The 13,671-nt window shown below is 53.0% G+C and overlaps 1 protein-coding gene across 1 annotated transcript; it reads left to right on the top strand.

Moving 5' to 3' along the window:
- Positions 1-1,773: 1,773 nt before the first annotated feature.
- On the top strand, positions 1,774-8,835 carry drd4a (dopamine receptor D4a). Its single transcript, XM_053319219.1, has 4 exons — positions 1,774-1,971; positions 5,070-5,182; positions 5,829-6,412; positions 8,630-8,835. Exons 1-4 carry the CDS (start codon positions 1,774-1,776, stop codon positions 8,833-8,835), a joined length of 1,101 nt encoding a protein of 366 aa, XP_053175194.1.
- Positions 8,836-13,671: the final 4,836 nt, after the last annotated feature.

A 13,671-nucleotide genomic window follows, 5' to 3' on the forward strand; every position in this document is an offset into this window, starting at 1 on the left:
ACATCGACGCCATAGCAACCAGTCCAGCCACATCGATGCCATAGCAACCACCATAGCAACCAGTCCAGCCACATCGACACCATAGCAACCACCATAGCAACCAGTCCAGCCACATCGACGCCATAGCAACCACCATAGCAACCAGTCCAGCCACATCGACACCATAGCAACCACCATAGCAACCAGTCCAGCCACATCGACGCCATAGCAACCACCCGGCAACCAGTCCTGCCACATCAACGCCATAGCAACCAGTCCTGCCACATCAACGCCATAGCAACCACCATAGCAACCAGTCCAGCCGCATCGACGCCATAGCAACCACCCGGCAACCAGTCCAGTCACATCGACGCCATAGCAACCAGTCCAGCCGCATCAACGCCATAGCAACCACCCGGCAACCAGTCCAGCCACATCAACGCCATAGCAACCAGTCCAGCCACATCGACGCCATAGCAACCAGTCCAGCCGCATCGACACCATAGCAACCACCCGGCAACCAGTCCAGTCACATCGACGCCATAGCAACCACCATAGCAACCAGTCCAGCCGCATCAACGCCATAGCAACCACCCGGCAACCAGTCCAGCCACATCGATGCCATAGCAACCACCATAGCAACCAGTCCAGCCACATCGATGCCATAGCAACCAGTCCAGCCACATCAACGCCATAACAACCACCATAGCAACCAGTCCAGCCACATCGACGCCATAACAACCACCATAGCAACCAGTCCGGCCACATCGACGCCATAGCAACCAGTCCAGCCACATCGACGCCATAGCAACCGCCATAGCAACCAGTCTAGCCACATCGACGCCATAGCAACCAGTCCAGCCACATATGAAATATCCATCATTACGACCTCTAACCTGTAAAGACTAGATAGATTTTTAAACAACCTCATAAAACATCTGTAACATCTGATGAGCAGCAGACTAACGTACAGCACATGAATCAAATGATCTTTAATTATAAAATAAAGACTCTGCTGTGAATGAAATATGTTCAGTAGGCTGCACTTCTCCAGTCTGTCCACTAGATGTCAGGAACTCTTCACTCTGCTCCTTTAAAGGTCTCTGCTCCAAACATCAAACACATCAAACACTGACTCCAAACAGAGCAACTCATGAGATTTATATTAAAACAAAGTACAGAAACACAGAAAAGAAGATTTATTAAAGTTATTCTCAGTGAAAATAAAACTAATAATACAGATTATTAGTTTTATTAGTTTTATTAGATTTATTAAGTGAATCATGAATCCGGTAATAATGCTGATTAACGCTGTTAATGATACAACTTTAATATTTATACACATATTTTACGTTTCGCTGTTTGTTGCTGTGCGTGTGACACATTTACACACACGCGCACACATGCGCGCACACACACGCGCTCTGAAGGACACCGCGCAGGATAATCAGCAGTAATCGGCTCATCGATCCTTCAGCAGCTGAAACGTTTCTCAGCGGAAACAGTTTTTCTGTGATTTCAGGATTTTAACGCGTCTGTGAATCAGCTGATCAACTTCCGGTCAAACTTTCAGCTTCTGGCTCCACTTTTACGCGTAAAGCGCGCAGCGGCGGGCTGGAGCTGCCCGGTAGAGTCTCCGGTAGTCTCCGGTAGAGTCTCCGGTAGAGCCGGTAGTCTCCGGTAGAGAGGACCAGGATGGGACCACAGTGCGGGGACCAGAGTCCCGCTCGGCCTGCATGAGAGGCGGCCCGGACCGGGAGGAGGACCGGAGGACCGGGAGCAGGACCGGAGGAGATGGCGGGACACAACGTGCTGGCTCTGGTGTTCGGGGTTCTGCTGATCCTGTTCATCATCTTCGGGAACCTGCTCGTGTGTCTCAGCGTGTTCACGGAGCGCGCGCTGAAGACCACCACCAACTACTTCATAGTCAGTCTCGCGGTGGCGGATCTCATGCTGGCGGTGCTCGTGCTGCCGCTCTTCGTCTACTCAGAGGTGAGACTCACCGGGACCGGACACACCGGGACCGGGACTTACCGGGACCGGGACACACCGGGACCGGACTAACCGGGACCGGACTCACCGGGACCGGACTAACCGGGACCGGGACTTACCGGGACCGGGACACACCGGGACCGGACACACCGGGACCGGACTCACCGGGACCGGGACTCACCGGGACCGTTTAAACTAGTCCACCTCACAGCTGATGAACTCTGGTGTTCTAGGTTCTGAAACTAAAAGAATGTTTCAGTGAGTCTGAACCTCTGAGTCCGTCTGGAGAACCTAGAACATCAGAGTTCATGAGTCAGGATCAAACATTAGAACCTCCTCTCTTGATCCTGGTTCTATTAGATCCTGGTTCTATTGGATCCTGGTTCTATTGGATCCTGGTTCTATTGGATCCTGGTTCTTTTTTTTTGTGAACAATTGTTTTTACAACAATTTTAGTTTCACAGGACCAGGTCAGACAGCAAGAACAGTTCTAACACCCCCCCCCACACACACACCCCCCCTGCCTGCACCCCCCCCCCCCCCCCCCCCCTCCCCATCTAGTGTCTCACACCTTTACTGAGTCTCCTTATTCTGAACTGATCTGGTCCATTACAGCCGAAGCGGTTCTCTTCCGGGCTGTAGACGGTTCTAACATATAACCCGCCCCCCCCCCCCCCCCCCACTCCACATCCTAGTCCAGACATTTCCTAGTGTACAGTTTGTGATGGTCCGCCGGGTCAGGGTGAGAGTCCGCCGGGTCAGGGTGAGGGTCCGCCGGGTCAGGGTGAGGGTCCGCCGGGTCAGGGTGAGGGTCCGCCGGGTCAGGGTGAGGGTCCGCCGGGTCAGGGTGAGGGTCCACCGTCAAACCAGCCCACCACACCTCCCATTGTCTCATTCAGTCCCAGATGTGATGACGGGTCACTGAGTAGAAGGAGAGGTGGGTCCAGGTGGGTCCAGGTGGGTTCAGGTGGGTTCAGGTGGGTTCAGGTGGGTCCAGGTGAGTTCAGGTGGGTCCAGGTGGGTCCAGGTGGGTTCAGGTGGGTCCAGGTGGGTTCTGGTGGGTCCAGGTGGGTCCAGGTGGGTCCAGGTGGGTCCCGGTGGGTTCTGGTGGGTCCAGGTGGGTCCAGGTGGGTTCTGGTGGGTCCAGGTGGGTCCAGGTGGGTTCAGGTGGGTCCAGGTGGGTTCTGGTGGGTCCAGGTGGGTCCAGGTGGGTCCAGGTGGGTCCCGGTGGGTTCTGGTGGGTCCAGGTGGGTTCAGGTGGGTTCTGGTGGGTCCAGGTGGGTCCAGGTGGGTTCTGGTGGGTCCAGGGGGCACGAGTCACAGTCTGGCTGGTTGACGGCTTCATATGAGATCTCAGACGTGGTGTCAGAGAGACCTTCTAGTGGATCAGCTGGTGGTTCTGGTTCTGGTTCTGGTTCTGGTTCTGGTTCTGCAACAGCCCGGTCTGTAGTCGAGGGGGTCAAACTCATTTAGTTCAAGAGCCACATACAGACCCATCTGGACTCATGTGGGCCGGACCATTAGAGAGATGGATGAGAGGGAGGGAGGAAGGAAGGAAGGAAAAGGGATTAGGAAGGTAAGGAAGGAGGGAAGGAAAGACAAAAGGAAGGAAGGAAGGAAGGAAAAGGGATTAGGAAGGAATGACGGAGGGAAGGAAACAAAGAAGGAAAGAAGTAAGACAGGAAGTGGGCCGGATTGGACCCCTTGGCGGGCCGGTTCTGGCCCACGGGCCGCGTGTTTGACCCCCCTGTTCTAGTCCATGTTCTGGACAGGGGTTCCTGTGTGGAGAACCAGTCCAGTCTGCAGCTTAGAGTCCGTTCTCACACCACAGGAACCAAGAACCGACCGTAGAACCCAACATCTGGACGCTAACCCTAACCCCCTGGGTAGATCCTGGTTCTATTACATCCTGGTTCTATTGGATCCTGGTTCTATTAGATGCTGGTTCTATTCGATCCTGGTTCTACTAGATCCTGGTTCTACTAGATCCTGGTTCTATTACATTGTGGTTCTATTAGATCCTGGTTCTACTAGATCCTGGTTCTAGTGGATCCTGGTTATAGATCCTGGTTCTACTAGATCCTGGTTCTATTACATTGTGGTTCTATTAGATGCTGGTTCTATTAGATGCTGGTTCTATTAGATCCTGGTTCTACTAGATCCTGGTTCTACTAGATCCTGGTTCTATTACATTGTGGTTCTATTAGATGCTGGTTCTACTAGATCCTGGTTCTATTAGATGCTGGTTCTATTAGATCCTGGTTCTACTAGATCCTGGTTCTACTAGATCCTGGTTCTATTACATTGTGGTTCTATTAGATCCTGGTTCTACTAGATCCTGGTTCTATTAGATCCTGGTTCTACTATATCCTGGTTCTATTAGATCCTGGTTCTAGTGGATCCTGGTTCTAGTGGATCCTGGTTCTAGTGGATCCTGGTTATAGATCCTGGTTCTATTACATCCTGGTTCTACTATATCCTGGTTCTATTAGATCCTGGTTCTAGTGGATCCTGGTTCTAGTGGATCCTGGTTCTAGTGGATCCTGGTTCTAGATCCTGGTTCTATTGGATCCTGGTTCTATTGGATCCTGGTTCTATTAGATCCTGGTTCTATTGGATCCTGGTTCTAGTGGATCCTGGTTCTACTAGATCCTGGTTCTAGTGGATCCTGGTTCTAGTGGATCCTGGTTCTATTAGATCCTGGTTCTAGTGGATCCTGGTTCTATTAGATCCTGGTTCTATTGGTTCGTGGTTCTAGTGGATCCTGGTTCTACTAGATCCTGGTTCTAGATCCTGGTTCTAGTGGATCCTGGTTCTATTAGATCCTGGTTCTAGTGGATCCTGGTTCTAGTGGATCCTGGTTCTACTAGATCCTGGTTCTACTAGATCCTGGTTCTAGTGGATCCTGGTTCTAGTGGATCCTGGTTCTAGATCCTGGTTCTAGATCCTGGTTCTAGATCCTGGTTCTAGTGGATCCTGGTTCTAGTGGATCCTGGTTCTAGTGGATCCTGGTTCTAGTGGATCCTGGTTCTATGTAGATTCAGAGTAATGAAGCTGAGAGTGATCATGTGATGAAGCCGAGCTCTGTGATTGGTCAGTTCCAGGACGGCGTGTGGACGCTGAGCACGGCGCTCTGTGACGGTCTGATGACGATGGACGTTCTGCTCTGCACCGCCTCCATCTTCAACCTGTGTGCCATCAGCGTGGACAGGTACACACACACGACTACACACTACACACACACACTACACACTACACACACACTACACGACTACACACTACACACACTCACTACTACACACTACTACACACTACTACACACACACAACTACACACACACACACACACACACTCACCACTACACACTACTACACACTACTACACACACACACACACACACTATACACACACACTACACACTACACACACACACACACACACACTACACACTACACACACACTACACACTACTACACACACACAACTACACACACACACACACACACACACACACACTATACACACACAACTACACACACACACACACACACACACACTATACACACACACTACACACACACACTGACATCATCAACACTCAGATGACTTCATGTCTTCAGTCGCTACTGGAAACCAGTTAAAGGACAACGCCTCATTATGAGCCTCAGGACCGGGCCGGCCGAGGGAACCCGACCGGGCCGGCCGAAGGAACTCGGCCGAGGGAACCCGACCGAGGGAACCCGACCGGGCCGGCCGAGGGAACCCGACCGAGGGAACCCGACCGGAGGGAACCCAACCGAGGGAACCCGGAGCCGGTTCTGTTGGTTCTATTAATAAAGTAACGTTTGCTGTTTCAGGTTCATCGCCGTGTTGATTCCTCTCAACTACAACAGGAAGCACGTGGACACGCGGCAGGCGGTCCTGCTGTCGGCGACGTGGATCCTGGCGCTGGCCGTCGCCTCGCCCGTCATGTTCGGCATCAACAACGTTCCGGGTCGCGACCCCACGGAGTGCAAACTGGAGAACGACGACTACGTGCTGTACTCGTCCGTGTGCTCCTTCTTCATCCCGTGTCCCATCATGCTGCTGCTCTACTGCGGGATGTTCCGCGGGCTGCGGCGCTGGGAGGAGTCTCGTAAAGCCAAGCTGAGGAGCAGCATCCAGGCCTGCAGGAAGCTGCAGGAAGCCGCCGCCTCGCTGCCGCCGCTCGCCTCGCTGCCGCCGCCGCTCCCGCCCATCATAGAGCGAGACGACGGTCCGGACGAGCCGCCCGCCTTCGCGCCTTCGGACCGAGCCTTCGCCACGTCGGGGGGGAAAGACGGACTCGTGAAGACGGTGAGCTTCACGGAGATCCGGTTCCCCGCCGACCCGCGCAAGAGGAAGAGAGCCAAGATCAACAGCCGGGAGAGGAAGGCCATGAAGGTGCTTCCTGTCGTTGTGGGTGAGTTTACTTCCTGTCAGTGACATCACCACCACGTCACACCGGGCTATAACCCGCCAGGTGTGTCGGGGCCCGGGACCCAGCAGGTTTACTGACGCCGGATTAACGGCTCCAAACGTAAGAAACCCAAAACCCCGTCTGACTTCTACTGGAGTCAAATCCCAATAAAGCAGATTCTGATTCTACGACGTACCGAAACATACAGGTACCTGAACGCCTCACCTCCACCACTGATGGAGGCTCAGAGAGGCTGCAGGTACCTGAACGCCTCACCTCCACCTCTGATGGAGGCTCAGAGAGGCTGCAGGTCCCTGAACGCCTCACCTCCACCACTGATGGAGGCTCTAACTCATCAGTTAGAAAAGGTCGGGCCTATTATTAGCAGCCAGTGATGGTGCTAATGCGTAGAAGTGCTTCCCTTTAGCACACAGCAGCTAATCCTGTAGCTCCTTAATCTGAAATCCAATTATTACGTCAGAGTGGGTCAGACGGAGCGTCAGTGAGCAGGTTCCTCTGAAGCGTGAGGGAAACACTCTCTGATTCTCTTCATATTGTTTTTGGGCTTTTTCTTTTGAATATAAACCCAGCTGGTGGCAGAGAAGGTGTGAGGTAACAAAGCCGTCTGCTGGACAGGAAGCAGGCGCGAGGGTTTCCTGTGGGGCGTCACACCTTCCTAACAGGGACGGGGTTTATATAACGCGTCTGAACCAGGTCACTGATTTAATCCAGACCAACAAACTGATCTACTAACAGTTTAAAAGTCTGTAAAAGGGTCAGTGAGGTTTAATCTCCATGAGGTGTAGTTTAAATTTAAACGTATGAATAACTTCACACATTCTTTTTTTGTGGACCCAGCATCAAATTTCTGCTTTTAATCCATTTAGAGAGAATATATTAGAGGATTATGGTAAAAATGTCTAAGTGGTGTAACCATAAAAACTTTGTACCAAATAATTCAACGTTGCTTAAAAACAGTAAATAGTCAATAAAACACCTTCCTTCCTTCCTTCCTTCCTTCCTTCCTTCCTACCTTCCTTCCTTCCTTCCTACCTTCCTTCCTTCCTTCCTACCTTCCTTCCTTCCTTCGTAGGTGGATTTAATATCTATCATTCTTTTGTGGTTACACCATTTGACATGTTCAGGAGCATTCAGTCTTTTGGTATAAAATGGGTCAAATGTCATTTCAAATCTCTCTTATTGATCTTTTTTTAATATATTGATTATATTGAACTGGTCGTAACCTCCATGATGTCTTGCTGCGGAGTTCAGTCTGAATTTATCTAGAAAACCAACAAAAATACTAAATGTACATTTTAACAAACCTGATGCTGCTTTTAAATCTAGTTTAACTGATTTATGGATTCATCATCTTACCAACATTTATTATTACCCCTCCCTGAGCTACTACCTTATCGTGGTGGGGGGGTTTGCGTGTCCCAGTGACCCCAGGAGCTCAGTGGTTGGGGGCTTTATGCCCCTGGTAGGGTCCGGGGGGAGGGGCCAGACAAAAGGTAGCTCAGAAGACCCCGATGATGAGTACTGTAAATGGTTTTTCGTGTCCCTCGCCCGAACGCGGGTCACCGGGGCCCCCCCCTGGAGCCAGGCCTGGGGGTGGGGCTCGGAGGCGAGCGCCTGGTGGCCGGGCCTTCGCCCATGGGGCCCGGCCACAGACCCACCACCAGTGGGGGGGCCAAGGGGTCGGGTGCCCAGAGGGCGGCAGCCGGGGACGGGGACCTTGGCGGTCCGACCCTCGGCTGCAGGAGCTCTCGGTCCAACTTTAACTTCCTCCAGACTTTGGTGAATGAAACGAGGTTAAATGTGAACAATAAATAAACGGAGACGAGTTTTGATTCAGTTTTTATTTTTACTGACAAAAAAACAGAAACAGAAACGTGGCAGCGGTCGGGGCTGAAACTCGTCAGCAGCAGAAACACCAAAGACAGAGAGGAAGGAAGGAAGGAAGGAAGGAAGGGAGGAAGGAAGGGAGGACAGAAGGAAGGAAGGGAGGAAGGAGGGAAGGAAGGGAGGACAGAAGGTAGGGAGGGAGGGAGGGAGGAAAGAAGGAAGAAAGGAAGGAAGGAAGAAGGGGAAGGAAGGAAGGGAGGAAGGAGGGAAGGTAAGAAGGAGGGAAGAAACGGGGATGGAGGAAGTAGCTGTGTGTGGAGGGTTAGAGAGCTTTGAGACTTGGCTGAAACGTGACTTCCTGTTGTCCTGCAGGTACCTTCCTGTTCTGCTGGACTCCGTTCTTCGTCCTGCACACGATGCGAGCTCGCTGCCAGGACTGCTATGTCCCGCCGGTGCTGATGAGCGTGGTGACGTGGCTCGGCTACGTCAACAGCGCCCTCAACCCCGTCATCTACACCATCTTCAACACCGAGTTCAGGAACTTCTTCAAGAAGTTTCTGCACCGCTGCTGCTCCTGACGACGCCTGCAGGGGGCGCCGCTGCACCGCTGCTGCTCCTGACGACGCCTCCAGGGGGCGCCGCTGCACCGCCGCTGCTCCTGACGACGCCTGCAGGGGGCGCCGCTGCTGCTCCTGACGACGCCTGCAGGGGGCGCCGCTGCTGCTCCTGAAGACGCCTGCAGGGGGCGCCGCTGCACCGCTGCTGCTCCTGACGACGCCTCCAGGGGGCGCCGCTGCACCGCCGCTGCTCCTGACGACGCCTGCAGGGGGCGCCGCTGCTGCTCCTGACGACGCCTGCAGGGGGCGCCGCTGCTGCTCCTGACGACGCCTGCAGGGGGCGCCGCTGCTGCTCCTGACGACGCCTGCAGGGGGCGCCGCTGCTGCTCCTGAAGACGCCTGCAGGGGGCGATGCTGCACCGCTGCTGCTCCTGACGACGCCTGCAGGGGGCGCCGCTGCTGCTCCTGACGACGCCTGCAGGGGGCGCCGCTGACCGGACTGTCACTGTAGTGTCTTTAGTCTGTAACCGTTGCCATCGACTCTTCCTCATTTATTTTTCTACGTTCTGTTGACAGTAAAGTTTGAGCTTCGTGTTTCCTGTGAGGACGTTTCAGTCTGACTTCCTGTTTCCTGTGAGGACGTTTCAGTCTGACTTCCTGTTTCCTGTGAGGACGTTTCAGTCTGACCTCCTGTTTCCTGTGAGGACGTTTCAGTCTGACTTCCTGTTTCCTGTGAGGACGTTTCAGTCTGACCTCCTGTTTCCTGTGAGGACGTTTCAGTCTGACTTCCTGTTTCCTGTGAGGACGTTTCAGTCTGACTTCCTGTTTCCTGTGAGGACGTTTCAGTCTGACTTCCTGTTTCCTGTGAGGACGTTTCAGTCTGACTTCCTGTTTCCTGTGAGGACGTTTCAGTCTGACCTCCTGTTTCCTGTGAGGACGTTTCAGTCTGACTTCCTGTTTCCTGTGAGGACGTTTCAGTCTGACTTCCTGTTTCCTGTGAGGACGTTTCAGTCTGACTTCCTGTTTCCTGTGAGGACGTTTCAGTCTGACTTCCTGTTTCCTGTGAGGACGTTTCAGTCTGACAGAACCGACCGTTGGACCGTCTGCTCACCCAGCAGCCGGTTTTATAAATGTTCAAATTCATCTTTTCAGAATAAAAGTTTTAAATAAACTGCAGTTAGAAAGTTGTGTGTTTGTGGAGCTTAAAGGCTTCAAAGCTTCAGCTCAGAGTCCATCAACTGTGTGTGTAGTATATAGTGTGTAGTATATAGTGTGTAGTATATAGTGTGTAGTATATAGTGTGTAGTATATAGTGTGTAGTATGTAGTGTGTAGTATAATAGTGTGTAGTATGTAGTGTGTAGTATAATAGTGTGTAGTATGTAGTGTGTAGTATAATAGTGTGTAGTATGTAGTGTGTAGTATAATAGTGTGTAGTATGTAGTGTGTAGTATGTAGTGTGAGCAGTTTCTGCACCTTTAGCCGCGTCTCCACTGCAGGAGTTCCTGGTAAGGGGAGCAGGAACTTCTAAATCAGGGGGGTCAAACATGCGGCCCGTGGGCCAGAACCGGCCCGCCAAGGGGAGCAATCCGGCCCGGTGTTCTTTTCCTTTCTTCCATCTGTCCTTCCTCCCTTTCTTTTATCCTTCCATCTGTCCTTCCTACTTCCTTTTATCCTTCCATCTGTCCTTCCTTCCTTCCATCTGTCCTTCTTCCCTTTCTTCCTTCTGTCCTTCCTTCCTTTCTTCCTTCCATCTGTCCTTCTTATCTTCCTCCCGTCCATCTGTCTGTCCGTCCTTCACTGTCTGTCCTTCCAACCTTTCTTCCCTCCTTCCTTTTGCCTCTCTTTCCTTCCTTCTCTTCTTATTTCCTTCCTTTCTTCCCTCCTTCCTTTTGCCTCTCTTTCCTTCCTTCTCTTCTTATTTCCTTCCTTTCTTCCCTCCTTCCTTTTGCCTCTCTTTCCTTCCTTCTCTTCTTATTTCCTTCCTTTCTTCCTTCCCTCCATCTCTTTAATGATCCGGCCCACATGAGATCAGATTGGTCTGTATGTGTCCCTTGAATGAAGATGAGTTTGACTCCTCTGCTCTACAGAACCGTCCTCTCACTCGGCGCTCTCAGAGGCCGGGTCTCCATCGGCCGTATTCAAGTTTTTTTCTCGTAACTTTACGACTTTGTCAGAAGATATTCACTTTTTTTCGTAACTTTACGACTTTGTCAGAAGATATGAGTTCTTTTCTCGTAAATTTGCGACTTCATGTCAGAAGATATCCGAGTTTTTTTCTCGTAACTTTACGACTTTGTCAGAAGATATTCACGTTTTTTTCGTAACTTTACGACTTTGTCAGAAGATATTCACGTTTTTTTCGTAACTTTACGACTTTGTCAGAAGATATGAGTTCTTTTCTCGTAAATTTGCAACTTTATCCATCCATCCATCCATCTTCTTGCCGCTTATCCGGGATCGGGTCGCGGGGGCAGCAGCCTAAGCAGGGAAGCCCAGACTTCCCTCTCCCCAGCCACTTCGTCCAGCTCTTCCAGGGGGATCCCGTTCCCAGGCCAGCCGAGAGACATAGTCTCTCCAGCGTGTCCTGGGTCTCCTACCAGTGGGACGTGCCCTGAACACCTCACCAGGGAGGCGTCCGGGAGGCATCCTGACTAGATGCCCGAACCACCTCATCTGGCTCCTCTCGACGTGGAGGAGCAGCGGGTCTACTCCGAGCTCCCTCCGGATAACTGAGCTTCTCACCTTATCTCTAAGGGAGAGCCCAGCCACGCTACGGAGGAAGCTCATTTCGGCCGCTTGTACCCGCGATCTTGTTCTTTCGGTCACTACCCAAAGCTCATGACCAGAGGTGAGGGTAGGAACGAAGATAGACTGGTAAATCGAGAGCTTCGCCTTTCGGCTCAGCTCTCTCTTCACCACGACGGATCTGTGCAGAGTCCGCATTACTACAGACGCCGCACCGATCCGCCTGTCGATCTCCCGTTCCATCCTTCCCTCACTGTGAACAAGACCCCGAGGTACTTGAACTCCTCCACTTGAGGCAGAATCTCATCCCCGACCCGAAGAGTGCACTCCACCCTTTTCCGGTTGAGGACCGTGGACTCGGATTTGGAGGTGCTGATTCTCATCCCGGCCGCTTCACACTCGGCTGCGAACCGATCCAGTGAGAGTTGGAGGTCACGGTCTGATGAAGCCAACAGGACCACATCATCTGCAAAAAGCAGTGACCCAATCCTGAGTTCACCAAACCGGACCCCCTCTACACCCTGGCTGCGCCTAGAAATCCTGTCCATAAAAATTATGAACAGGATCGGTGACAAAGGGCAGCCCTGGCGGAGTCCAACTCTCACTGGAAACAAGTCCGACTTATTACCGGCAATGTGGACCAAGCTCTGACACCGGTCATACAGGGAACGGACGGCCCTTATCAGGGAGTCCGATACCCCATACTCCCGGAGAACCCCCCACAGGACTCCCCGAGGGACACGGTCGAATGCCTTCTCCAAGTCCACAAAACACATGTGGACTGGTTGGGCAAACTCCCATGCACCCTCAAAGATCCTGCAGAGGGTGTAGAGCTGGTCCACTGTTCCACGGCCCGGACGAAAACCACACTGCTCCTCCTGAATCCGAGGTTGGACTATCCGACGGACCCTCCTCTCCAGCACCCCCGAATAGACCTTACCAGGGAGGCTGAGGAGTGTGATTCCCCTGTAATTGGAACACACCCTCCGGTCCCCCTTCTTAAAAAGAGGGACCACCACCCCAGTCTGCCAATCCAGAGGCACTGCCCCCGATGTCCACGCGATGCTGCAGAGTCGTGTCAACCATGACAGCCCCACAGCATCCAGGGCCTTGAGGAACTCGGGGCGGATCTCATCCACCCCCGGGGCCCTGCCACCGAGGAGCTTTTTAACCACCTCGGCGACCTCCACCCCAGAGATAGGAGAGCCCACACCCAAGCCCCCAGGCCCTGCTTCCTTACCAGAAGGCGTGTTGGTGGGATTGAGGAGGTCTTCGAAGTATTCCTTCCACCGATCCACAACGTCCCGAGTCGAGGTCAGCAGCACACCGTCCCCACCACAGTGTTTACGGTGCACTGCTTCCCCCTCCTGAGACGCCGGATGGTGGTCCAGAATCTCTTCGAAGCCGTCCGGAAGTCTTTTTCCATGGCCTCACCGAACTCCTCCCATGTCCGGGTTTTTGCCTCAGAGACTGCCCTAGCTGCGCTCCGCTTGGCCTGCCGGTACCTGTCTGCTGCCTCCGGGGTCCTACAAGCCAAAAAGGCCCTATAGGACTCCTTCTGCAGCTTGACGGCATCCCTCACCGCCGGTGTCCACCAGCGGGTTCGGGGATTGCCGCCCCGACAGGCACCGACCACCTTGCGGCCACAGCTCCGGTCAGCCGCCTTGACAATGGAGGCACGGAACATGGCCCACTCGGACTCAATGTCCCCCGCCTCCCCCGGTACATGGTCGAAGCTCTCCCGGAGGTGTGAGTTGAAACTCTCTCTGACAGGAGACTCTGCCAGACGTTCCCAGCAGACCCTCACAATACGTTTGGGCCTGCCAGGTCTGCCCGGCATCCTCCCCCACCATCGGAGCCAACTCACCACCAGGTGGTGATCAGTTGACAGCTCCGCCCCTCTCTTCACCCGAGTGTCCAAGACATGCGGCCGCAAGTCCGACGACACGACTACAAAGTCAATCATCGAACTGCGGCCTAGGGTGTCCTGGTGCCAAGTGCACATATGGACACCCTTATGCTTGAACATGGTGTTCGTTATGGACAATCCGTGGCGAGCACAGAAGTCCAATAACAGAACACCACTCGGGTTCAGATCGGGGGGGCAGTT

The sequence above is a fragment of the Scomber japonicus genome, chromosome 5 (assembly GCF_027409825.1).
Source record: "Scomber japonicus isolate fScoJap1 chromosome 5, fScoJap1.pri, whole genome shotgun sequence".
Lineage (NCBI taxonomy): Eukaryota > Metazoa > Chordata > Actinopteri > Scombriformes > Scombridae > Scomber > Scomber japonicus.